The sequence below is a fragment of the Myotis yumanensis genome, unplaced genomic scaffold (genome assembly GCF_028538775.1).
Source record: "Myotis yumanensis isolate MYYU_CA2020_CCGP unplaced genomic scaffold, mMyoYum1.0.hap1 SCAF_22, whole genome shotgun sequence".
In the NCBI taxonomy this organism is placed as follows: domain Eukaryota; kingdom Metazoa; phylum Chordata; class Mammalia; order Chiroptera; family Vespertilionidae; genus Myotis; species Myotis yumanensis.
This window is the reverse complement of record NW_027223773.1, coordinates 13399133-13425980: the sequence shown is the minus strand read 5'-3', so window position 1 is coordinate 13425980 and position 26848 is coordinate 13399133. Positions and strand designations below refer to the sequence as shown.

The window sequence follows — 26848 nt, the reverse complement described above, 5'->3', positions numbered from 1 at the left end:
CAGGCGGCTCTAAAAGCACTGGGACTGATAGGCAATTTTTTAAAAAGAAGAAGGATGCAGCGATCTCACCTCGGGGTATGTACCCAACAGAACTGAGAGCAGGGCCTCAAAGATGTATTCCCACCTTCTTAGGAGCATTAGTCACAATAGCCAAGAGGTAAAGCAAACGGACGACGAGGAATAGGTAAACAAAATGTGGTCGAGCCAACAATGGAATATTACCCAGCTTTAAAGGAAGGAATTCCTGTCACGTGCAACAACATGGAGGAGCCCTGAGGACACTGTGCAAAGGGAAATAAGCCAGTCACAAAAGGCAAACACTGTCGATTCCACTTGTGAGGTTCCTAGAGAAGCCAGACCCACGGGAGCAGGAGGTGGGGTGGTGGCTGCTGGGAGCTGGGGCAGGGGCAGGGGACTTGTTCCCTGGGCGCAGCATCTCAGAGCTGCAGAATGAAAACGTTCTGAGACCTATTCCCAATGTGAGTGCACTTAACACTACCAAACTGTACCTTTAAAAGTGGTTAAGGTGATAAATTTTATGCTATGTGTCTTAGCACAATTTCTTATAAAAAAAAGACAAACACCTCCTAATTTCGCATTCTAGAAATAGACTTTACAGTCTGTAATTAACAGCACCCTGGTAGCAAACCCGGCATCTCCCCACCAGTACCTCAGGCGGCTCACCGCCCTCATTCCAAGATGAAGTAGTTATTACCTAGCTGCTCTGCCACCCTCTGCCTGCCCACCCCAGATAGCGAGCCTCGGGGGTATAGCTCAGTGGTAGAGTATTTGACTGCAGATAGCAAGCCTCGCCTCTGTCTCTCCCTCCCTGTCCCCACTCCCCTTTCCTTCCTCTTCACCCCTCCCTCCTTCCTCCCTTCTTACCTGGCTGCTTTCCTACAAATAATCACGTGTTAAAGAACTTCCACTTTTATCCCCTCATTTAATTTTCACGCCAGCCCTGTAAGGTAGGTGTTCTTTCCACTTTACAAATTAAGACGGAGACGCAGCATTAAGTGTCGGTGCCAGTCACCTGACCAGTAAGTGGCAGAGCCCAGCTCCAAATCCCCCCTATACTACCATCCTGCACAGTGTTCTTACATTGCTGTGCGCACAACACTCCCTTGAGGAACACGTGGGTTCCTGGCCCCCACCCCCACCCCCACCCCCAGACTGGTTTAGGGGCTGGAGTCTGGAATTTCAACAAGTAGCCGCCCAGGTGCCTCTGAAGCAGGTGACTGGTAAGCGCGCTCCTGTGCGAGGCATGTGCACCCCGGGCGCTGGCTGCGGATTTGAGCTGCCCTCAGGGGCTGTGCAGTGACCCCGATATTCTACAAGGAACTGGCTGCACCAACACGGGCCCTTAGCTGGCAGCAAGCAGTTCTGAAGGGGGGGAGGGAGCACAGCAGGAGGAGAGAGACCTAACCGCACTCGGCTCCACGGAAGACTGTCCTGCCCATGACCATCGCACAGCCTGCCCTCTCGACATTCTTTCTGTCCCTCAGCATCTGGCACTTGGACGTTGGGTGCACACAAAGGGGACTAAATCGGCACTGCTCCTGGAGGGAGAAGACTGAAGTTGGGCCAGACGGAGGAGGACAGGAGGGAAGCACCTGACCCAGAGTGAGCCGCCGGCAAAGCCGGGTGGAGGTGAGGGTCTCCAGGCTGCCAGGCCTGCGCGCAGGCCCGAGTCCTGCAGCTCCCTGCCCAAAGGTGTGGGAGCCAGCTGTCCTTCCCAAGGCCCAGAGCTGGGGCAGAGCGGGCTCTGCAGAAACCGGGTCACAAGGATAAGAGAACTCTGCACCAAGCAACCTCCTGCCAGGCCAGGGCCATGCTGACTTAGACTGGATCTTGAGGGCTGAGTAGGTGAATGAGAGGGACAAAATCTGAACTGAAATGGTCTGAGTACAAAGAAAAATGTTCCCTGTGCAAATATGCTACCTTTACTCTGCAACTAGGAGATAAAGTGAGATTTCTATGGACACCTGTGTTGTACTTTTTCGATGGCCTTTAAAAAACCAACGAATTTGTGCTAAAGATGAAAAATTAATCATATTCCATGAAGCTAACCCTGTGACTCCTTCCTGAGACAGGGCGTGAAGTTTGACATCAGCCAGAACTTCTGAAGATTTCTAGAAGGAGACCTGGGGGCACCCAATCCTGAGACAGCCTGGAAGAACATGACGTCACCGTTTGACCATGAGGGACTAGGGCTACTGCTTCGGCAGAACCGGGTCATGCAGGGTAACGGGCTTACAGCAAATAGCTCAATGCTATCCTGTGCCCAGCAAGTCTGAGCCTGGTTTACACATAGGAACTCCCAAACCCACGTCCTCGCCAGGTTTTCCTCCTCCTAATCCAACTGATTATTGGATTTCTCCCCAGAGTGTGTCACTAGCTCCTCAACCCCACGATGTCCATACCAAACATCACTTTGCCTACCAACCCCGCCTGGCTTCTTGGGTTTCTTACTGAGTGAATGACACTACAGTCCACCCACTGTCCAAGCAGAGACCTGAGGCTCATGTTGACTTTTCCCATCCACCTAGTCTTGACCCTTCACGTCTACTTCCTGTGCTATTTACAAATAATCTGTCGTTCTCTATGAGCTTCAAAAAAAAGTGCAAACTCTAACACTAACACCCAACTGTACGGCTAACCTAATATCCTTAATGACACAGCTCCTGTTCACCATTCCAATTTCATTTCTCTCGCACGACTTTCAAATCTCACACACACCAGACATGAGGAAGTACTTTCAGTTCCTAGACCGCTCCATGCTTCATGACATGTCTGGGGGTTCTGTGCTTGTGGGTCCCCTGCTGACATGCCCTGTGCCCGGCCACCACTTAGTAGACGGCTGGTGTTCCGTCCAGTGCTACCGGTTCTGGAAGCCCTCTACTCACAACCGTCTTTCGTCTCCCAGTGAGCTCCCGCCAGGCTGTCAGCTGCCCTCTTAGGTGCGTCCACAGCCCCTGAATGTGGCCCTCGGAATGCACTGCCGGCTGACCTGCAGGCCCCCTCACTGAACTGTGACTCATCTTGCAACGCCAGCTCTGACACAGGATCCAGTAGTACTCAGTGACTGCTCCCTGAATGAAGGAACAGTGACAGTCTCAACTATGAGCAGGCAGATCACAGGCAACATGAAATGTTTATATGTATCTACACACACGTAGTGGTGAAGCATCTTTAAATAGAGGTGTGTGTGCGTGCGTGTGTGTGTGTGTATGACCACATACAGGCTATGGAAGATTATTCATTTTCCTGACGTGATTTTCCCTTTGCCTGTAACCCTGCGCGGATTCCGCTGTGACTCCTTGCGCTCGATAACTGTACCCTGCTTTCACAGCCGCACCTCCTGCACAGCAGGAGATCTCTCAGTGCTCCCACCCAGCATCAGGGCGATACGCTCACGACAGGTAGTCTGAAGAGGTGCGCATTCTAAAGACGGGGAGATAATTGCCACTGCCTTACATGAGCGAATTCTATTCAGTCTTCTTTTCTCTGGATTCAATTATCTCAGCTCCTTTAGCTCTTCCGCAAATGGTGACACACGCTGGATCAGCACATTTACATTTTTACACTACTAGTAAGTTATTATCATCTCCAATGAGATCCGTAATTGGCATTCATTAGGAATTGATTATTAATGTTCACTTTCATACCTGGCTTCCACATTCAGATTGCGGGAGTGCTTTGTGTGGTTCTAAAAAGGAGCTTTCATCGCGATGCTACTCAGTTCCCATTTGTGGTCACGCCGCTCCCTCCCCAGACCTTTACATGCCAAACCTACGGTCATTCCAGGCATTTTCCATTTTGTCAGCTTAACTCATTGGAAAGTAACCTAGATTTTATTGCAGAAAATTAACAACCATCCATGGATAATGTTAAAGTGTTTTAAGAATAGTTTTTAAATAATTAGCAATTTGTCATCCCACAATGCAAGACATACCAAATAAACTTGTTTTAAACAAGTTTATGATCATCTGTTATGATCATCTTTTAAAAAATAGAACATCTTGAAATAGTTGTCATGAGAAATTGACTAGCATATTAAGGAATTGTAAGATATGATGTAAAATGAACAAAGATAAGCAATTTTTAAAAATTATCCTTTCAATTAGAAAGTGAGCCTTCGGAGTGTTTAATTTTCATCTATCACCATCATGGTTATGTAGTCCCTGTAATGAATGAAATTCGATTCTGGGCCAATTGCAGCAGACAGCATTTCTTCCATTTCCTCCTGAGAAAAGGGCTCACCTGGCAGGAACAAGAAGGGAAACTCATCATTCACAACCCTCTGGTGCTTTTCTTTCTCTTTCCACTACCAGCTTACCTGCCACGGGACCCCACAAGCCCCGTCGTGTCGCTCTCCCTGGGCCCGAGAGCCACCCGCCATGACAGTCCAAGGGCTCAGAGAGCATGCTGCTGCACCCCGGGCAGGATTGAGACTTACTTTACCTTGCAGATGTCATAGCTCAAGCAACCTTGGAATCTATCATTCCAGTCAAAATAGCAGAGGCCATCAAGACATCATGAATAAGGCAGTTTATGTACTTAAATTAAAACTATTGAAAGTGCCCAAGGAGTAACCTGAAGTCCCGGTTTTAAAGGGAGTCTAATTTTTATGGTTAGTTAGAGTGTGAAGAGAGGATTCAATGGTTGCTTTACAAAACTGCTGAAGAGCAGATAACGGAGACTTGAAGCTGTAACGATTATCTCTGAATATTCCCTAACCAGGTCTGGCCAACGCAGTGATGGCAGTTGCCCCAGTGGCAGATGCCATCCAGCAGGCGCTCAAAGCACTCCCTTCTGTTTCTCACAGTTTCGTCCAGTGTTGCTGTCAAATGAGACCAGAAGGTGGGCTTTCGTCGGATGCAGGTAACAGCTGAGGGCTGAGGGCTGAGGGCCATCTTGGATATTGGTTTTAACAAGATGAGAAGCCAACTCAGGAAGAATGTTGGAAAGGCTGTCGACTGTTTAAGAAAAACTTTGTCCTGATCTTAAACAAAAATACAGAAATATCCAAATTGTCACCTTACCTGTAGAGTCTTATGTAAGCAGGTAAGTTACCTAGGCCTGGGGGTCACCTGCCTTCTGAGCTAAGTCACCTGCCTCTACAAACAATGCTTTCTAAATTGGAATTCATTTAATAATCCAGGAATTATTCAAATGGGGATTTTGATGATAATGATGATGGTGTTATCAAACAAAGGGAATGTACTGAGTTCTTTTGAAATCATGCTTACATCCATAAGAAAAAAAGAATACCTGCTCTGGCCAGTGTTGCTCGATGGTTAGAGCATCGGCCCGTGCACGCAAGGATTTGATTCCCTGTCAAGGGTACCTACCTGGGTTACAGGTTCGATCCCCAGCCCCGAGAGCAACCAATTGATGTGTCTCTCTCACATCAAAGTTTCTCTCTCTCTCTCTCTCTCTCTCTCTCTCTCCTACTCCTTTCCTCCCTTCCACTCTCTCTAAAAATCAATGGATGAAATATTCTCAGATGAGGATTAACAAAAAAAAAAGAAAGAAAGACTACCTGAAATGCTTAAAAGGACAAATTCTGAATCTTATGCCTGATTGTTAAATACTAAATATGCTACCAATAAACTTTGATGGGCACAGTAAGTCCTTAAAAGAATACTAATAAACGAGAACTACGTGTGCTAGTCTTTCCTACACAAAATTACTTGTACTTTTTATTTTGTGTCACGTGATGAGAAACTCTGAATCAGGATTCAATCTGTGAACCAGTAAACTGAACAAAGGAGATAGAACTCTAACAACTTTGCATGGGAGAAGGGGAGATGACCAATATGAGAATAGCCAAGAGAATGCCCATTAGGCTACTGACATTCAAAAAAAACAAATTGACATACCAGCCTAAGCAGAGAGAATTCCTATAGGAAATGTGTTGGCTTATGTGGTGTAGAGATATTATGTATAAGTCTGTGTGTGTGTGTGTGTGTGTGTGTGTGTGTGTGTGTGTACAGTTCAAGTTCAAAGCAAGAATCTTTGGTTCCATGAGCATAAAAAACTGAAAATTTTCAATAGTTCATGTTTTCTAGGTGGCATACCTTTTATTCTAGGAATACTCTAAGTGAATGGAATGCCTTCAATTTATAGAAGTATCATTATACTTTAATGAAGTCCTATAAAGGCAAAAATCCATCTCCCCTTACTACATACCCTTTTCCTCTTACCTACTACTAAACAGAAACCATCCCAATATGAAAATAATAGGAATAGTAAATAACTTTTTAACCAGAATGACTGATTTTAAAGTATCCCCTAGAATTTTTGCATAATTGTTAACCACTTAAATAAGTCACTGTTACAAGATATGTAATAAACAATTCTTACCTTCTTCAGTCATATACTTGATCAGTTCTTCCTTAGAAAGATATCCACGTTTAGTTGGATCTAATACCTAGAAGATAGAAATTATATTTTTTATTTGATGAATAAATTCTACATGATGAATTTTTCATATATATATATAATCTGGAGCTTACATACCTCAAAAGCTTGAAGAAGGATTTCTTCTGGAATTGGTCTGTATCTAAGTTATGCAAAAAAAAGACGTAAATACCACAGTATTTAGCTCAGGCTCTACATTATAAATGATCACATAAAATAAAACAAACACTGCTAACATACTAGAAAAATAATGCTTCCTTCACTGAACTCTTTTTTGGTTTCTAGATATGAAAGTTGAAAGCATTCCACATCCACGGGAAATAGTTCAAAATCACTGGCATGTTTAATATTACCTATTAATTTTTTCATCATCATAGAAATCAATTTATCTTGGAACAAAATTTTTTAAAATATATTTTATTGATTTTCTTACAGAGAGGAAGGAAGAGGGATAGGGAGTTAGAAACATCGATGAGAGAGAAACATCAATCAGCTGCCTCCTGCACACTCCCTACTGGGGATGTGCCTGCAACCAAGGTACATGCCCTTGGCTGGAATCGAACCTGGGACCTTTCAGTTCGCAGGCCGACTCTCTATCCACTGAGCCAAATCGGTTAGGGCAGAACAAAATTTTTATAATAAACCAAATATATCGCTTCTTGGCCTTTTGGCTAAGATCAAGTGTAGTATCTGTTCTTATCAGTTTAATATAATAAACCAAATATACTAAGATAATGCTACTCTTTCTCAAGAAAAATAATTAGGGTTAATTCTTATTTATCATTGATAATTCAAAATAATAAGAATGTTGTTGACTTATGCTTTTTGTAGCTTATTTGCCCTTTAATTACACTTTGCTTATTAGATTAATACTGAAGTGATTGATATTTTTAAATAAATACCAACTAGCAGAGTATAGTGAAAAGTTAGAAGGAAGCAATCCTGGGAAAAATACTGGGTGATGATAATATATGAAGTGAAAAAAAAACAATTTGCAATTAATGTAATTATAGTCATTACTTTACCATTGCACTTACTTTCTTACCTTTTTTCCACTAGTATATTGGTCATCACTGGAAGAAACTTTTCAAATCGAATGTATCCAGTGGGTTCTTCTTCCTCTACCTAAACATTCAATAAAAAAAGTCACTTATTCATTCAACAAATACACTGAGCAGCTACTTTCCCAAGCACTGTGCCAAGTGTTGGGGATTTGATAATGAGCATCCTTGGGCCTGGGCCCTGCTCCCAGAGTTTATATTCTGGTAGTGGGGACGTATATTAACCAAAAAACAACACAGCTGAGTGTCTAATTATAAGTTTATGTATGAACAATGAAGTCAAGGGGCATGGGCCTACTAGAGCACAGAACAAAGGAAACTTTTCTCAGCCAGGAGACCAGGAAAGGCATTCGTGAGGAAATCACCCTGGAGCTGATGAGTAAAGGATGCGTAGAAAGTCATCAGACAAAGACTGCAGTGAAGAGACTCCCAGGAAGAGGAAATTACACGCACTTAAGACCTGTGTGATGTGTTGCCTTGGAGGCCAGGAGGCTGAAGCATAGGGAGTGAGGAGAATGTTTCCAGATGAGACTGCAGAGACAGGCATCAGACCTTGCAGGGCCTTACTGTCTATGAAAGGGACTTCGGTTGTTATCCTCAGGCCAATGAGAAATCACTGACGTATGTCTGAAAGATACACTGGTTGTGGGTAAGGTGGCTTCTGTAGCAATAAATCTAAGGGTTTAGGTTAGACTGGTAGCCATGGAGAGAGAAGTAGATGGTATCAAAAGCTACTCCAAAAGTAAAATCAATAGGACCTGGTGGGCAAGGATGAGGAAAAAAGAGAAGAGTCAAGGACAACTCATAGGATTCTAACTTGCACAAATGGGATGGATTGATGTTTCCCCTGAGAGAAGGAACACTGCATAAGGGGCCAGGTTAGGGGACCAATCATGATCTCAATGACCATGTATTGAGTCATTGTAAAATAGCTATTAAACACCTAGATGGTCGCCCTCGCTAGTGTTGCTCAGTGGATGGAGCATCAGCCTGCAGACTGAAGGGTCCCAGGTTCGATTCCAGTCAAGGGCACATGCCTGGGTTGTGGGCTCGATCCCCAGTGAGGGGTGGAGAGTGTGCAGGAGGCAGCCAATCAATGATTCTCATCATTGGTGTTTCTATCTCTCTATCCCTCTCCCTTCCTCTCTGAAATCAATAAAAAATATATATTAAAAAAAATACCTAGATGGTCAACAGAACTTTGTTCTACCACTACTAGTTAGGAGAACACTACACCTGGAAAGAGAGTATTTGGTACCCAGCACTGTTAGATGAGAATGAGAAAGACTCTTGCCCATAGGTTCAACTGTGATGGTGGCTGAACAAAACACCATCGATCTTAACTTTCATGTCAGGTTATTTACCAGGAGCTGTAAATTTTCCACTGCCTTTCAAAAATCCTATTAAAAGGCTCATAAATCCCAACTCAACAGAAGCGCTTTTAACAGATTTATTCTTTGAACAAAAATAAGAAATCTATAGGCTGCTGCTACATGGAACACACTGTCTTCCGAATGACCACTATTTGCTTAATGTTTATACTAGATTCTCGCCTAGTATGAGTGGAGTCCTTAGATTCCACTATTGGCAGAATATGTCCTCTGTCTAATGATAGAATGATGTGTTTCTAAGACCATCAATATATGGCCAATTGTCTTCAGCTGCCTCTAGGTCCAAGGTGAGCATTTTGCAAATGAATGTTCACATGGCCCTGATGTGCTTGAATGGGTCACACCCTGATTCCCAAACCCAGGAGCTTCTTAAAAATAAAACGTCAATCTTAAGAGACTACCTTTGGAGGGATAATTTTTAAAGTAAAATGTTGAGTTTCTATTCTGATTCCTCAAGAAATCTACTCCTTGCCCTAACCGGTTTGGCTCAGTGGATGGAGTGTCGGCTTGCGGACTGAAGGGTCCCAGGTTCGATTCCGGTGAAGGGCATGTACCTTGGTTGCGGGCACATCCCCAGTAGGCGGTGTGCAGGAGGCAGCTGATCGATGTTTCTAACTCTCTATCCCTCTCCCTTCCTCTCTGTAAAATATCAATAAAATATTTTTTTAAAAAAGAAATCTACTCCAGAGCAATGGTTTGCTTTCCTTCCCTCCACCCCCAACAAACCACTGTAGAGCAAATATTCTCAACTGTGAAAGAGAGACCCCACTTTATTTCACAAGCATCCTCGCCAATCTACAAACTGTTTTTAGTTTTTCCAGATGGAGTTCAGCTCTACAGCAGACCCTCCACTACGTGAGAATTCACAAACACATGACATTATCTAACAGAGCCCCACTTGCACCCACTCCAGCTTCCATACAACCTCCAGGAGCCCTTGGTGCTCTGAACACTGAACACTAGGGTGAAAATTCTGTAGTTCATTCTGGCCTGACAGATCAGTGTGGAGCCAAAGTTGCACAAAAATAATAAGTTAAAGCAGATCTCCAACCAATCAGGATAGCAGAAGAGGCATAAATTTTCTTTGGCTTTTTTAAACAGAGAGATAATGAATAAAAGCCATGTAGCTCAAAATGAAGGAAAAGTACGTTCATCTTCAACTTGGGCAGATTGTGAAAATCTGTCTATGACCCAACACTGTCCCCTGGAGGCCACATCTTATCCATTTTTTATACAAAAAGATCCATGAGCAATGGCATAAAACAGATATATGATGACTCTAAATACACTAAAATAGACTGTTTTATATATATCAAACACTATATTATATTATAAAAGGTTTTTTACTGTTCAAATAAGCTTTTTAGTTTTAGATTTACAGAAAAGAGATATAGACTTCCCATATTCCTCCCACCCAGTTTCCCCTATTGTCAACCCTTGCATTACTATAGTACATATTGGTTCATTGTCACAGCTAATGAACCAATATTAATACACAATTATTCACTAAACTCCATGCTTTATTTGGATTCCATTAGTTTATCTAAAAGGCATTTAAAAGAGATGGTCTATTCCTTTATCATAGGAGAGAAACAAGGAGCAAAGTAGAGTAGCCCTTCTGAGAATCTAGAAGCAGGTGTGAGATATGGGAGGATAAGACAGGTTCTATTACTTCTGGTGCATAATAGCTAATTTATGAGGTCATTAGTAAGATAATATAAATATACTACTTTCTAGAAATGTTTGTTATCCAGTGATGGCTCAATGATTATTTAAATCCCATGTATTGCAATGCCTTTAAGATTTAATAGAAATATATCAAATACTGAACCATATATATAAACACACAAATATAATATGTACATATACACATATAGTAAGCATACAGAGATAGTGATAAAGATAGAGAGATGAAGAGTAAGAGGGAGTATTTGGGGTTGAATTGTGTCCTCCCAAAATCCACAGGTTGAAGTTCTATCTAACTGTTGTGGAGGTAGGGTACTTGCAGAGGTAATCAAAGTAGAATGAGGTCATTGGAGTAGGGCCTAAACCGCTATGGCTGGCAGCCTTCTAAAAGGGGGAAATGTGGACACATAGGCATGTACACAGGAAGAGCACCACGCGAACATAGAGACAGTCATGCACAAGCCAGGGGAAAGGCCTGGAACAGGTCCTCCCCTCATAGCAGGGCCAAGCCTGCTGACGCCTTGACTTCAGACTCCTGACCTGGAACTGTGAGAAATACTTACTTACTAACTATGCATGGCACATTTTAATCCAAAGACTCTGAATCACTCTCATCAAGCATAATTCCTTACTCATCTCCTGGAGATTAGCAAAGCAGATAGTCAAAATTTAGAATTGATTTTACAGAGTTGGTAGAGAAAATGATACATTTCAGACCTACTTTCTCAGCAGAAAACTCAATTAACCAACTTATAATGAAGTCAAGAAAGATTCCCTAACTTACAGCAGACAAGTTCGAAGACGAGGAATTCATTGCCATTTCTTCACTAACAGCAAAGTCATGCTGGGAAAATCACTTCACTTTGATATGGCTGAGGGTCTTTAAAAAATGATTTTGCCTTCTTCATAGAAAAATATAACAATGTAGTCACCAAGGCTAGTTTAAAATATTCTGATTAAATTCATCCCCTAGCTTCATGTCCTTATTTGTAATTCAGGGAGAACATGGTTGTTGTGAAGGTTTCACGCGATGCCATGAAGGTGCTTTGTCAACCTTGAGATTCTATTACAATCACTAGAGGCCCAGTGCATGAAAATTTGTGCATGGGGCGGGGGAGAGGGGGTCCCTCAGCCCGGCCTGCGCCCTCTCACAGTCCGGGAGCCCTCAGGGGATGTCCTACTGATGGCTTGGGCCTGCTGCCCACAGGGAAGGGGCCTAAGCCACACTCTGGCCTCCCTCTGTAGGAGGTGACCAGGCCAATCAGGGGAAGGCGCCGCCCCTATCACCCTGCCGCTGCCAGCCGCTGCCATGGCCACCCTCAGCCCTCACAGCTGCCCTCAGCCTTCGCAGCCGCCATGGCCACCGCGGCTTTGTCCAGAAGGTCGTTCATCTGTCCGGTCTAATTAGCATATTATGCTTTTATTATTATAGATTATTTCTGTCAATAGTGAACACACTTTTGGTTCTATTTCATGCAATGACACCTCCTCCTGAAAGAATCAATTTCTGGTGCTAAAATTTCAGACACATCCTCCTTGGCTCACCATACAGACCTAACTGTTTCTGCCTCCCAACCATACAGTGCAGCATGGAATGTGGTGAGAATGTATTAAATTGCTGGGCATATCTACCAGCCCGTCCATCGTCCCTGGACCCCTGCCTAGTGGACAGGGTCTGTGCATTAGCAGTGAGGCCTCCACCTCCACTGTTTCCTTACCTGCCTCGTTGGAATGATACAAGGAGAGTAACAGGCAGCCACCAAACACATCCCTCCTCTTCAAAAGGCAAAAACAAACAAAGCAAATATATCTTGCTATTGCAAACATGAGGCAAAATCTAGTTTGTTTCACCTAAGAAAAGGCTAATGTGCTGAAAAGGAGGTATGATGGGAAAGTAATATAGACAGCATTTATGAATGCAAATGTATTAAAACCTCTTTGCAGGAAGATCCCCCAGCATAGCCTCCACAAACCATGTACAGTGAATTCATCTTAATAGTGTGAGCAGATGTTTGCCTGGAGACCAAGGCCCTGACACACCAACCCGACTTCTCCTCCTCCGAAGAATGATGGGAGTAGTGCCGGAGGAAAAGCCACTGCTCCGCCTGCCACAAGAAGAGGCTACCCAGTGCCTTCAGATATTCCTCAGTCTCTTTCCATCCTCTTGTCCAATATGAAGGAGTCTCAATAAATATGTAGATATTGTGGGATTTTAAAATATAACAGCACATATCTAAGTCTCAAAGCATGAGGCAAATACTGCTTCTCACTCTCCTTTGGTAAAAGTCCGTTTTCTTCATCTATTCTGCGTCTGAGGGCACAAGGGAGGTGAAGTGCCCGTCCTGGTCCTCACCGGAGCCAGTGTTTTGGAGGGACCACAGCCCAGAGCTCTTTGCTCCCATTCCCACAGTGAAATCAGCAGCCATCGCTCTTCTCATTAAAGCCTTATTTATTCTAATGCTGAACTCACCGAACAGGTACAATAAAACACACAGTGGGAATTCATTTCTCCCCAGTGACACAACGATCAGTCAATAAACTGAACTATTTCATGCTTCACGAAAGCAAGATAATATCAGTAGTTAAGATGGTTTATTAAGCACCTCCATTTCAACAAGTTCCAGGTCACCAAATAAGATATGCAAATGAATTAACTATTTGTAGTAAAAATAGGAAAACCATAAGATATTTCAAGTTAAACTCTAAATACCACATATAAAAATCTTAACATAAATCATGTTTCAAAACAAACCATAAATATAATTTAAAAAATATTTCTCTACCTTGGATACAATAAAATAATAAAAATTCATTGACATTTGTCAAAACTATCATATGAAATTTGTAAATCTGCCTATTTTAGAAAAATAATTTACTCTAAACATTCCAGAGGCTGTTGTGCAAAAATTAGGATATGAGATTCTTTGGGGTTTTAAGTCCCTTTCTTATTATTGGGAGTATATTTTTAAAAAATGACTGAACCATCAGATTCCAAGAATTAACAGGTGGCTAAATCAGGTCATTGATAAGGTCCCTTCCAACTGTGAGTCTCTACAATTTGGAGCCGTGGGGGAATCAGTGGCCATCAAGCCTTTAACTTCTCCATTTTATCCTCTAGGAGTGGCAGGGGGCCGGAGGGGCTCCGCTACACCAAGTAGTTCACGCCCTTCAGTGTCAGCTTCTCTCCACCTGGGCCTGAGTGTCCCTCCTACCCCAGTGGTGTCCTCGCCTACTTGGCAGAGGCAACAAGTGTTGGAGCCATGGTCACCACTAGGTCCTCTTCCATCCATCTACATCAAAAGCAATTGTTTGAAACTCTGTTGCATGCAATAGCTGGGAGGAAAGCTTCACCCTGGGTTGAGATTTGGTTAAGCAAGGGAGCCATGGTTACTAACAATATATATCTGAATAGAGTGATGAATAAAGAGTGATCCTCATTCTCCCTAATGAGAAAATTCCCTAAAGGAATTTTGGTCAATTTGAATATATAAACGTATTAGGTCCACAGATATACTCAAAATCACATATATAATAACATGTTAATTTTTAAATATCACTGTTCATTTTTACATTTTATAAAGCAATTGTATTCGAACTCAATGCATCTTCAACAGGAAGACTTTGTTCCTAAGAGTCTGCCTACATAAATGGAATCATGACGTATATGCCTTTTTTGTGACTAGCATATTTCACACAGCATAATATCTTCAAAGCTCATCCATGTTGTTGTATGACAGGGTTTCCTTTTGAAATGTTAGTTTTTAAAAATTAGATAACAGTGTGGAAGAATTGTTCTGATGTAATATTGAGTTTTAAAAAAGTAAAGTATTCCAGTTGTGTTTGAATGATGGCTACCACAGAGATCATTCCCTTACTTTTTTCTTGTCCAATTTTAATTAATTAGCATGTATTTTTTAATAATGAAAACTCTGTAATAACATGGTTTTGTTATAATTAGATGAAAAAAAGCAAGGTTCAGAATTGTACATACTGAATTATACTATAAGATTACAGTCATTAAAAACATGTACTGCCAAAACCGGTTTGGCTCGGTGGATAGAGCGTCGGCCTGCGGACTCAAGGGTCCCAGGTTCGATACCGGTCAATGGCATATACCTTGGTTGCAGGCACATCCCCAGTAGGAGGTGTGCAGGAGGCAGCTGGTCGATGTTTCTCTCTCATCGATGTTTCTAACTCTCTATCCCTCTCCCTTCCTCTCTGTAAAATATCAATAAAAATATATTTAAAAAAAAAAAAACATGTACAGAAAAATAACATGGAAGTACACTAAATACTAACAATGATTATGTTAAGGTGATGGATTATTAGAAAGGATATTTTTCTCTATTTAAAAGTTTTCTGTAATGTGAATGTTACTTATACAATAAAATATTTAAAATAAAAATTTGTATTAATTTGTATTAGTCCTGGTTGTGTTCTATATAAAATTATGAAATACTTTTACTTATAAATGTTGTACATTTATGTAAGAGAGGAAAAATCACTTTTGTCGATTTCTCTGCTGTTGATCATGCCTTAGCACCATTTATTATTTTCTTCCAACTACAATAAAACAACACACTCAGTGTACTCTCTGTACAACACATTCCTCCCAGCGCCCACCCCCAGCCCAACTTCACCTGTTTCTATTCTGAAGTAATGGCTGGTAGCCAATACTAGATAATCCCCAAAGGACCTCAGGTCTACACTTCTTTAACTCTATCATTTAACCTGACACAAATCAGAGATCTATTCCATTCTCCCACCTTCCACAATGCCAGATGTGTAGGAAAGCTGTTTGACTAAAGAGACAGATATGCTGAGGACAACACTAGCACAGTCGCCGCCGTTATCGAATCATCTCTTTACCCCTGGACAGAATTCCAGGATAAGCCGGGCCCCGTTCTGATCTGTCACTGACCTACCTGGCTGGGAATGTTTCCTCTCACTCTCCCATGCCCTGCTGCTTGGCCCTGATGAAGGTTTTCATTTTATCCCTAAGCAGCTTTCTTCTCGGTTCCATTCCGGAACACTAGAGGCAGGCATGGTGAGCTCAGAGGTAGAAAATCCAGGGCAGCCAACTCTCTGGCCATATTCTACTGGACATTCAACCGCTGGCTCACATTACGGCTCTCCCAGACAACAACTGCGGCAGCATGAAAACCCACCTCAGACCCCCAACTGCAGGAACCGTCATTAAATGCTGTCTCTAGCCATCAAGTCTATGCCAAGGCCACACTATGCTGCTCTCAGCCAGGAACTGAGTGGTGGGGGTACTTACATAAGTGCCATTCCTGAGGAGGGGGACTCCTCTGATGGGCAAGTTTGGACTGAGAATTCCCCACTCCTAGAACTGCTCAATCTAAGGCCCTCCCCCTCTCCCTCCCTCTTTCACAGGCATCAGACCTGTACTGTGTTCTGATGGCTCTCCTGGCCTCCCCTGGCTGATGTTCCCCTCACTGTTTTCCACAATAAACCTCTTGACCAGGTAATGCTCACTGTTTGCTTCTCAGCACCCAAAGTATCACAAGTGGTGCCGGGAGTGGCCGGAGGAAACAGGTGATGAGATGGAGCTCTGAGACAGGTTCACTCTCTGCCAAGTAGGCAAGAAGGATGCTGTCCGGAGTGGGGTTGGGGACAGTCTCTGGCCGTTCACTGCTAAAGATTTAACCAGAGGTGGCCTGGGAAAATCCAGGGAAGAGAAATACCTTTGCAGGTGCCACGATTCAAGCATTTGAAAGATGGGGAGAACACTGCCTGCAAACAGTTGAGGTGACTGTGGGTTGCACTGATGCCCTGCAGGAGAATGAGGAGGAACTGAGGGCCACTGCCAAGCAGGTGCAAACCACATGTGAAAGCCTGGGAGCCTCCCTGACGGCTTACAAAGAAGCCCTTATCAACGGCAGTGCAAGAGCAGACTCAGCAACATATCAGCCTCTGCACTTCTTTTTTTCTTTCTTTTCCATTTATCTTTATTGTTGAGAGTATTCAGACCCATAAAAAATGTAAAAGCAGCTCTTAGCACGCTGTCCACAGCAAGCCGTGGGCAGGATTGGCCTGTGGGCCACAGCTTGACATCCAGAAATAAAAGGCATGAAAGTTTGAACTGCACAGCCAAGACTGGTATTTAAGGTCAGGGCCCTGGCCGAAAAAACCTGGCACACTCAAACATGGGGTGGAGACATCGGTGGAGACCCCGGACACGCTGGTCTGCACCCAGGTAGGAGGCAGCACACTGCTGCGCTGCAGAACACATCCCTGGCCAGGCCACAGTGCCCTCAGAAACTGCCCCTTTCCTCCCCGAGCAGGCACACGGAATACTGGGCTTAAACCCTAGAATAGCCATCAGGCTGGGAAGTGCAGGCCTGGTAAGGGAAGAAAGAGTCTACACACTGAAACAGCCCAAGGAATTAGCTAGCACGAACGAGGAGGAGCTGAGGGAGTGCCCCTGATATTGGCTGAACGTTTGTCGAAGGTGCTGGAATAGAAGACTGGATCAGCAAGAATTCACTGGCTTTGGGCATATTCTCAGGACACAGGACCTAACACCCTAGGCAAGGATGACAGGAGAGGGTGGCTCCTTAGACACCTGGCGTAAGTGGTGACCAGCCTGAGAGAAGTAGACATGCTGAGCTGAGAAAAGGGGGCTGGCTGGAATGGGTATATTATGAAACAGAAAACCCACCAGAGAATTATGTTCCCTGGGAGGGCTCAGAGGACTCCCCCTCACCAAGGACATGAGGAATGTGCTAGTGAGAAAGGCACAGGCATCCCTGAGAAGTTCTGGGTGGCCCTCTGCAGGCACAGCCAACTGGAACAGGCGCACACAGACCTGGGCGTGGTAATATCCATGGAATGACTGGCCAGCAGCCCCATCCCCACCCCCAAGTAACGGAAGCCAGGCAGTGTGGTGTAACCACAGAAGCTGAGGTCGCATATAATGGCCAGTAATGTTGAAGAGGGAGCCCAGGAAATATATTCTTAGGGGCAAAACAGATGTGTATCCAAAAAGTAATAGCTTCATTGGATCCCACAATAGAAAAACAATGTAAAGATTTCCTGCTTTATTGAATACTTTTAATAAAATGATAATGAAAAATTGGTAGTGCTTCTTAGTTACCGAGGTGCTGGCATGCAGGCAAAAGAATCATCTTTCTAATCTTCCATTTCTTAACTTTATACAGTGCTTTAGGACTCAAAACATGCCTTCTTATACATCATTTCACTCACCTTCGAAGCAAACTTTGAAATAGGTATTATTATGGAGAAACTGATACAGAGATTAAGCTACTCACCCAGCCTCAACTGCTTCTCCTCTGCATCCCGTTAAGCAAGCAAGTACTGTGCTGGGTGCGAGGAATAAGGGACTAAAATTCCACTTCCTTCTCTTTTCCTCTTATTCTCTTAGTTGTCCTTGGCTTCCACCAAAACCCACACACCTAGACGAGCATTTCTGAAAAACACTCTTCTCCGGGTGGCTGCCCAGAAGCGATTTTCCTTTTGGGCCTCTGCTTCGTTGAACTGAAAGCTGCACTTGAAATGAGATCAGACACTTTTCTGGAAAACCAAACAGGCATGAAGCTCTGGCCTGGGCTGCTCAGTACAGCTGCATGAGATAAGGCTATCCTTCCTCTACACTCTTACAAATAATTTTATTTCATTCGTAGACTGTTTGATCAATGCAAGGTAGTCCTTGTTATTTTATTGTTTACTACTTGTTCCGAGCTAGTTTTTATTCAAACCTGTAAAGAACTTTTGTGAATTTGAGCCAAACTGTCAACAATTGCCAGGAAGCAGTATCTCAATGGATTGGGATAGTGCTCTGGAGAATGGCAGGTTTTCATCTATTTTATACATTACAATCAAAGGAGGGACATAGGTGGGTTACATGAAATCCACTGGTGATAGACTAGAGAAGCTGGAGAAAGCCAAGCGGGGGGAGAGGGGGAGGGAGGAGAGGTGAACCTCTAGGATTGGATAAAAAGTAACATAATAGACACAAACTTAGAGGGTGTAGGATAGCCAACAGTCAACAATTAACATGAGGGAATAAAGGAATTTGTGGTATCTGTCTGGCACCCAGGCACATGAGGTTGTGCCCCAAGGGGTCCAGAAAAAGGGAAGTTACAAGTTACCCAGACATTTCAAGGATATGTTATTATAGATGCAAAAAGACAGATAGGCTCAGTTAAGGTAAAGGTTGACCTTGTCAGTGAGGATACCGGCCTAGGATGTAACTACCCACCATAACTGCTTTTAGTTAAAGTTTAATTTCAGACCATCCTTTGGATTACTTTAGGTCTCTAGATTTGCAAGACTGCCATGTAGGCCTTTCCTGAGCTTGTCAGGTTAGCATGTGGCCCCTTTCATCAACATTTCCAAATAAATATAAATTCCTTACAATCTCTACTTCTGCTTCTACCTATCCCCTTTGAACTGATTTTATTTAGAACTAGAGGCCCAGTGCATGAATTTGCGCAAGGGTGGCGTCTGGCTGGCCCGGCCCCAATAGGGCGGATCGGGGCTGGGCCTGTGGGGGGGGGGGGGGGGGGGAGATGGCAGGAGGTTGGTCGGCCGGCCCGCCCCAATCAGGGCCTGATCAGGGCCAGGCCGGCTGGGGTAAGGGGCCATGGGCAATTGGCTGGCGGGCCCCACCCCTGATTGGGGTTGGGGGGCCAACTGGGGGCAGGACCGGCCATGGGGAGGGGCTGCAGGAGGTTGGTGGGCTTGCCCCCTATTGGGGTGGGGGGGCAGTCAGGGGCGGGGCCAGCAGGGGGAGGGGCTGCAGGCTGATCAGGGTGGTGGGGGCCCATTGGGGGCGTGGCCAGCCAAGGGGAGGGGCTGCAGGAGTTTGGCTGGCCAGCCCTGCTCCCTATTGGGGTGGGGGAGTGCAATCAGGGGCAGGCGGGCTGGTGGGAGGGGCTACGGGCCTCTTGTGGTGGGGCGGGCTGATTGGGAACAGGGCTGGCCAGGGGGAAGGGAGGGGGCATTTGGCCGGTGGCCAGCTCTTGATTGGGGTGGGAGAGTCTGATCAGGGGCAGGCTGGCAGGGGGGAGGGGCCATGAGGTTGGCCAGCTGGCCCCACCCCAATCAGGCTTGTTGGCTGGCCACAGTGGGCGTCATAGCGACCCATCATTATGGTCGTTATGGCCATTAAGGTCACTGGCTTTATATATATATATATAGATGCTCCTGTCATCTGTCAATACCCTTTCTGTATATAGTCAGTCCCTGTGGCTACCAACCTTTTTTCAACTAATTTTAGAGAAGATACCACCTAATGTGGGCTCTCATTGCGTTACTTAGTTACAGCCATTTTCTCAAGACCTGATATTAATTCTTTCAGACCCTGCTGCTTGGATCATTCCCATAGCTACCCTCATGTTTTCACTGAGCACACTGAGCAGCTCAGGGCATTTTTACTTCCGGGTAAAAAGGTTTTCAGTTATAAGGAGCCAGAGTCGCAGCGTCTGCTGACTGCCCTTGCTCGGCCACTTACCTCTGCAATCAGATCATGCAGCTCCCCTTCGTTCGGGCAGCATCCCAGGGACCTGATGATGGTGCCGATCTCTCTGGGGGGAAAGTGGTCAAGAGTCTTAGAACATCCACTCTGAACCTCCTCTTACGGACGAGGACACAGCTAAGTAACTTGCTCAGAGTCCCCTGTAGCCAACATACTCAAGCAGCAACCTCCACGGGACGAGGGGAATCTGGGAGCTGGGGAGAGTCTGAGAGGAGGGACAAGTAGAATAGGATGAGAACAGAAACAAAGTCCCTGGCAGGTGAGAAAGCAGGTTAATTAGCTTTCTGGCTTAGGAGCAGACATTTCCCCTAGACTTCTAGAAAGAACAGTCTTCACATCTCACTCATGTCCCTTATACCATGATCATGATCTGTCTGGAGGTGAGAAAAAATACCTCCAGGCTGTCGGGTTAGTATTAATAGAATACAGTGATAGCAAGTTTTTATAAGTCTTCCAGGCTCTGTTTTAAAGTGCTTTAACTATTCATATCCACTTAATCCTCACATTAGCTCTGTGTGGTAGGTACTATTATTTTACAGATGAGGAAAAGTTAGGTAATTACCCCAAGATGTTTGTAAAAAGAGGAAAGGATTCAAACACAGGCAAGTGGAATCCGTATTTTTAACCACTGCACACTGCTGACTTGCATAAATCTCAGCTGAGAATTTAATTAGACTCAAAGGAGAACTTCTTGACTGTAACAGGTGCATCTAAAGAGAGATCTGGAAATTCCACCCGATGGGAGCCTGGAAGAGAGATCCAGAGTCACAAAGTGATGGTCCAGGGACAGACCTGGCCCTCAGAGAAGGTTTTATTTGCATAGTGTTGGTGTGTTTATATAATCCATACATACATGTCATGAGAACTATCGTATACCTTCTCATTCACACACTTATGTTACAGACCTGGTCCCTGTTTATCACCCTTGGAAAATATCAATTTTGTTCTGTCAAAGAATTTATCTGCAAGAAGCAGAGGAATGAGCAAATGACTCTTAAAGTCCTCCCCAATGCTCTGATTCTAAGATTATCTTTAAAAATACACACAAAATCTGTAGCTTATGTAAGAAAATGCTCTTGTTCTCAGAAAATATACACTGGCCCAGCTGATGTGGTTCAGTGGTTGAAGCATCAACCTATGAACCCAGAGGTCATTGGTTCAATTCCCGGTCAGGGCACATGCCCAGGTTGCAGGCTCAATCCCCGGTAGGGGTCATGCTGGAGGTAATCGATGATGTTTCTATCTCTCTATCCCTCCCCCTTCCTCTCTCTCTAAAAGCAATAAAAACATTTTTTAAAAGAAAATATAAACTGGAGTATTTCTGGGAAAAGGTCACAATGTCTGCAACTTAAATAGTCCAGCAAAATTAAAATAATCATTAAATAATAAAATGCATAAATGTGTACATACAGGGTGTCCCAAAAAATGTGCACACACTTTAACAGCTGATAGCTCAATTTTGAAAATAAAATGTATTTTTAAAAACACTGCCTTTATAATTATTCAACGTGTGTAAACATTTTTTAGGACACCCTGTATATGGAGAGAGACAGAGAGTGAGTCCATGCAAGCAAGAGCTCATTTGGCAAAATGTTGAGAACTGGGGAATCTAGGTGAAAGTGCAGAGCAGTTCGGTGCACCATTCCTTCTATTTGTCTAGCAGTTTGAAATTTTTTTATGAAAAAGTGTTTATTTTAAAAATACACATTTCAGTCTCAGCAATCAAAACCAAAGTAATAAGGAATAATAACAGAAATCCTGCCTTTTATAAACTACTTATAAAACAACTGGCTTTTTTGTGTTATGCTATTTTTATCACTTTGGCTTGAAATGTTGATTATCGAGGATGTCTTAACCTTCAGTTTCACAGTGAAATACATGAGTTACAACCTGTTTACACAGCACTGTAGAACTGAAATTGAAAACTTGGCAACACTGAGTAGATCTAAAATATCGTGCAGTATGAGCTGGGATGAGGCTGCTATGGGTCTACTGTTCCTTGCAGCAAATTCTTTCTTAAGAAGTATGTGGAGAGGGAGACCAAGATGGCGGCGTAGGTAAACACCAGAGACCACTGCCGCAAACAACCATTTCAAAAATACAACTAAAAGACTGAACGGACATCACCCAGAACCACAGGAAGGCTGGCTGAAGAGAGACTCTACAACTAGAAGGAAAGAGAACAGCAAATCGAGGCTCAGAGGCGGCGCAGTGTGGAAAATACAAAGGTACCGAGGTGCGCGCACAAAGCGGGCTGGTGGCTGAGGGCGCGGTTGTCGTTTTCTGCCGGGAGTGAGTCTCAGACTCTGGGCTCCAGATCCGGGCGAGTCTCTAGGGACCCAGACTCAAACGGGAGAAGCGGGATTATCCGGCATCAGTTGGGACCTGAGGGCAGCTTTCTCTCCGAGGTTTGCAGCGGCTGCCGGGGTTCTGAGAAGCAGAGCCTCTGGGAACGGGACTGAGCGTGGCCATAACTGCTCCCTCCGCCCGCCCTGTTGATCCCGCCCCGCCCAAACTCTGCGCACAGCCATTTGCCGATCGCCTCAGGCAAAGGCTGGATTAGCGCCTCCCCAGAAGGCAGACGTTTTCCACACAGCTGATTTCCACAGCCAGTCGACCTGGGGGTCAAATCCCTCTAGTGTTAACTACAACAATTAAGGCTTGGCTAGAACAAGACTGCGCACAGAGACAACAAGGGGGTGCACCAAGAAAGCATAAAAGATGCGGAGACAAAAAAAACATGACAGAAATGGAGGATATGGAGCTAAGAATCGCAATTTTGAGGGCTTGCCATAAATTTGTGCAGAGCCTCACGAAAACTAATGAGACCCTCGATGCTACGATAAAGAAATTAGAAAGTAAGCATACACGGACTGAAATAAAGAATATTATACCCAATAGCAGACCAGAGGAGTACAATAATCAAACCAAAGATTCGACAAAAAACACCCAATTGGAAAAGCAAAATGAAAAAAGAATCCGAAAGTGTGAAGATAGTGTAAGGAGCCTCAGGGACAGTTTTAAGCGGTCTAATATCAGAGTCATTGGAGTCCCAGAAGATGAGAGACAGCAAGATATTGAAAACCTATTTGAAGAAATAATGGCAGAAAACTTCCCCCACCTGGTGAAAGAAATGGACTTACAGGTCCAAGAAGCGCAGAGAACCCCAAACAAAAGGAATCCAAAGAGGACCACACCAAGACACATCATCATTAAAATGCCAAGAGCAAAAGACAAAGAGAAAATCTTAAAAGCAGCAAGAGAAAGAGGCTCAATTACCTACAAGGGAATACCCATACGACTGTCAGCTGATTTCTCAACAGAAACTTTGCAGGCCAGAAGGGAATGGCAAGAAATATTCAAAGTGCTGAATACCAAGAACCTACAACCAAGATTACTTTATCCAGCAAAGCTATCATTCAGAATTGAAGGTCAGATAAAGAGCTTCACAGATAAGGAAAAGCTAAAGGAGTTCATCACCGCCAAACCAGTATTATATGAAATGCTGAAAGGTATCCTTTAAGAAGAGGAAGAAGAAGAAAAAGGTAAAGATACAAATTATGAACAACAAACATGCATCTATCAACAAATGAATCTAAGAATCAAGTGAATAAATAACCTGATGTACAGAATGAACTGGTGATTATAATAGAATCAGGGACATAGAAAGGGAATAGACTGACTATTCTTGGGGGAAAAAGGGGTGTGGGAGATGCGGGAAGTGACTGGACAAAAATCATGCACCTATGGATGAACACAGTGGGTGGGGAGTGAGGGTGGAGGGTGGGGTGGGAGCTGGAAGGAGGGGAGTTATGGGGGGAAAAAAGAGGAACAAATGTAATAATCTGAACAATAAAGATTTAATTAAAAAAAAAAAAAGAAGTATGTGGAGAGATGGCGGAACAATGAGGAAGGCAGCGCTGTGAACTGCTCCTGCTGCCACAGGATGAGAGCCGGGCTGCATGGTTGACGTGTACTGAGCACTGGGCCCAGGCTCTCAAAAGATGAGCAGTTCCCAGCAAAACGATCAGAGTGACCTTTGGCCCAAGAAGGCCGGCTGATGGCACTGCCCAGTAAAGGCCAGGTAGAGGGTGGCTAAGAAGAACATAAACCTAGGGCAGAGGTAGAGGAAGGGCGGCGATGTTTAAATACTAACAGGCCATTCTTCTCAAATGTGTTCCTTCCTCAAAAGGCAATGGAATGAGGTGCATTTCTTCAGGAGGCCTCCCTAGGTCCTGCACAGAGTCCCTGGGAGGACAGGAAAGGGAAGTTAAAGAGGGAACACAGATGACTAAGCTCTCCGGCTCTCTGTCCTGAAACACGCCCAGAGGACAGAATAGAGTGATCCTGTGAGCTCCTTTCACTCTGGAATTTTGTGTCAAAACCTGGGAATGCAGCAGAGGGGTCGGTGGGCCCTGAAGAACTCCAGATGGCCTCTGGAAGGAGCTGGGAACCTGCCATTCTGGGAGAACCGTACAGCCAACTTAGGCGTAGTAAGGCTCCCAAAGGTCAGCTAAGGAAAAAGGAGCAGGGCAAGAAAAAACAGAGGCCAGAAAAAGACCAGGCCATTAATTCTAGGTATGAACTACAAACTAACTCCAAAAGCCTTTATGGTTAAATATTAAGAATCTGTTTCTGTGCTTGGAGTACACAGACAGTACTAAACATGGAGGCAAAGTCACTTCACAACAAATGAGTCACAATAAGGTTGCCCAAGAGTGACATCACCATTTGATTTATGTAGAGCATTTGGGCCATTTAAAATGTTTGAGGCGGGTGGGAGGGGCAGGTTGATTCTTGGCAAGCCAGCCTTCAGTGGGTGTGATATCACGTTTCTGACACAAGGTGGAGCCAGTGCCATTGAGCTAGGTTGGGAGACTTCAGTTTAAGGGCAATCTAAGGTCAAAACATCAGAAAGTGAAGACCTGATTCAAGACAACTGATGCAATGCTAAGGGAGAAAAGAACAGACAAAATATTTTACCCTCTATGGAATAACTGACATTGGGCTAAGTATAAGAGACTATTAAAAGCAATTCAAAAATTCCTAAGAAGGAACAAAAGATGTGAAATTATTCTTATTCACTTAATAAGTATTTATTGCACACCACTATGTGCCTAGAACCACTTTATAGTAGAGCAGACAACACAGAGAAAGCCTTGCCCTCAAGGAAGGCATTTTTCACAAATTAATCCTACTTTGACAAAGCCATGGAATGAAGTTGAAATAATGGCTAAATCTCCTTATTTGCAGAACTGCTAAAAAAAAAAAAAAAAAAAAAAAAAAAAAAAAAAAAAAAGCCTATTTTTCCAAATATCCCTCTAATGAAGTGACAGTCATTTTTCTGCTACTGAAATATGCTTTCAGAAAACCCTCTGGTTCTAACTTGTCACATGATTATTTCTTACCCTGTCCTATGTGCTAGAGTTTGTAAGCCCCCAAATGAAGAACCCTGACCTCCTATGGCTCAGGCACTGCCTTAGGCACTGAGGTTACTGTCAAGCATTAGACAAGGTCCCTGCTCTAACCATGGAATGCACAATCCAGTGGGAGAAAGCACATACACTCAAGTAAGTACACACATGAGCTAACTTAATGAGAAAGCACCACCACCACCATCATGATCATAACCATTAGTTTGCTAGGGCTGCCATAATAAAACACCAGACTGGGCAGCTTAAACAACAGAATGTATTTCCTCCCAGTCTGGAGGCTGAACTCCAGGATCATGGTGTTGGCGGGTTGGCTTTTCTGAGACCTCTCTCCTTGGCTTGCAGACGGCCATCTTCTCATAGCGTCCTCACTTGGTCTTTCCTCCCTGCACATGCATCCCTCGTGTCTCTGCCAAATTCCCTCTTTTTAAATATATATATATATTTTTTAATTGGTTTCAGAGAGGAAGGGAGAGGGAGAGAGATAGGAACATCAATGATGAGAGAGAATCATTGACCGGCTGCCTCCTACATACCCCACACTGGGGATCGAGCCTGCAACCTGGGTGTGTGCCCTGACCTGGAATTGAACCATGAACTCCTGGTTCATAGGCCAACTCTCAACCACTGAGCCACGCTGGCTGGGCCAAATTTCCTCTTTTTATAAGGACAGCAGTCAGATTCGATTAGAGCTCATTTTGACTTAAGCACATCTTTAAAGACCTTATCTCCAAATAAGGTTATATTCTGAGGTACTGGACATTAGAGATATGACTTTCAGGGGTCAAAACTCAGCCCATAACAATAATAATAGTTATTATACTCCTGCCACCACCACTCTCTTTGGACCACCATTCTCTCTTGCCAGGACCAGCGCAATAGCCTCCATATAGTCAATCTGTTTCTCTTACCAACCACCTCGATCCATTTCCTCACAGCAACCAGAATAATCATTTCAAAATAAAGATCTCATCATGTAATTCCACTGAGTAAAACCCTCCAACGGCTTCCCACTGCACTGATACCCTAACCTCCTGGGCATGGCCTATTCGGCGACATCATGCTGCCTCTGCCAAGTTCTGCCCGATCGCACACCACTCTCACTACATCACAGGACTCCGTGCTCTGGTTTTCTCTAACACATTAACCCCCTCCCCTTCACGGGACCTTTGTATTGGCTGTCCCAGTCCTTTACATGGCTGACTCCTTCTAACTTAAAGATCTCAACTCAACAATGAGCTCCAGAGACACTTTCCCTGACCACAATGTCTACACTGTCTCATCCCACCTAACACCCCTAGTTCTCTAATACATCACTGTTTTATTTTC

The 26848-nt window shown here is 44.1% G+C and overlaps 1 protein-coding gene and 1 pseudogene across 3 annotated transcripts in view; one reads left to right on the top strand and one right to left on the bottom strand.

Moving 5' to 3' along the window:
* Positions 1–2919: 2919 nt before the first annotated feature.
* EFCAB2 (EF-hand calcium binding domain 2) overlaps positions 2920–26848 on the bottom strand; it is a 60703-nt gene continuing 36774 nt past the window's right edge. Inside the window, exons 2-6 of one of the 3 annotated variants that reach the window (XM_070401227.1) lie at positions 20064–20136; positions 7472–7551; positions 6526–6568; positions 6370–6436; positions 2920–4263 (exon numbers count right to left, since the gene is read on the bottom strand). In XM_070401227.1, the coding sequence (XP_070257328.1) occupies positions 4148–4263; positions 6370–6436; positions 6526–6568; positions 7472–7551; positions 20064–20136 (379 nt within the window). In that variant the 3' untranslated portion in view covers positions 2920–4147. The remainder of the gene's footprint in view (positions 4264–6369; positions 6437–6525; positions 6569–7471; positions 7552–20063; positions 20137–26848) is intronic. The other 2 variants (XM_070401226.1, XM_070401225.1) reach the window with 2 other exon arrangements.
* On the top strand, positions 7078–7172 carry LOC138999403 (U2 spliceosomal RNA; annotated as a pseudogene).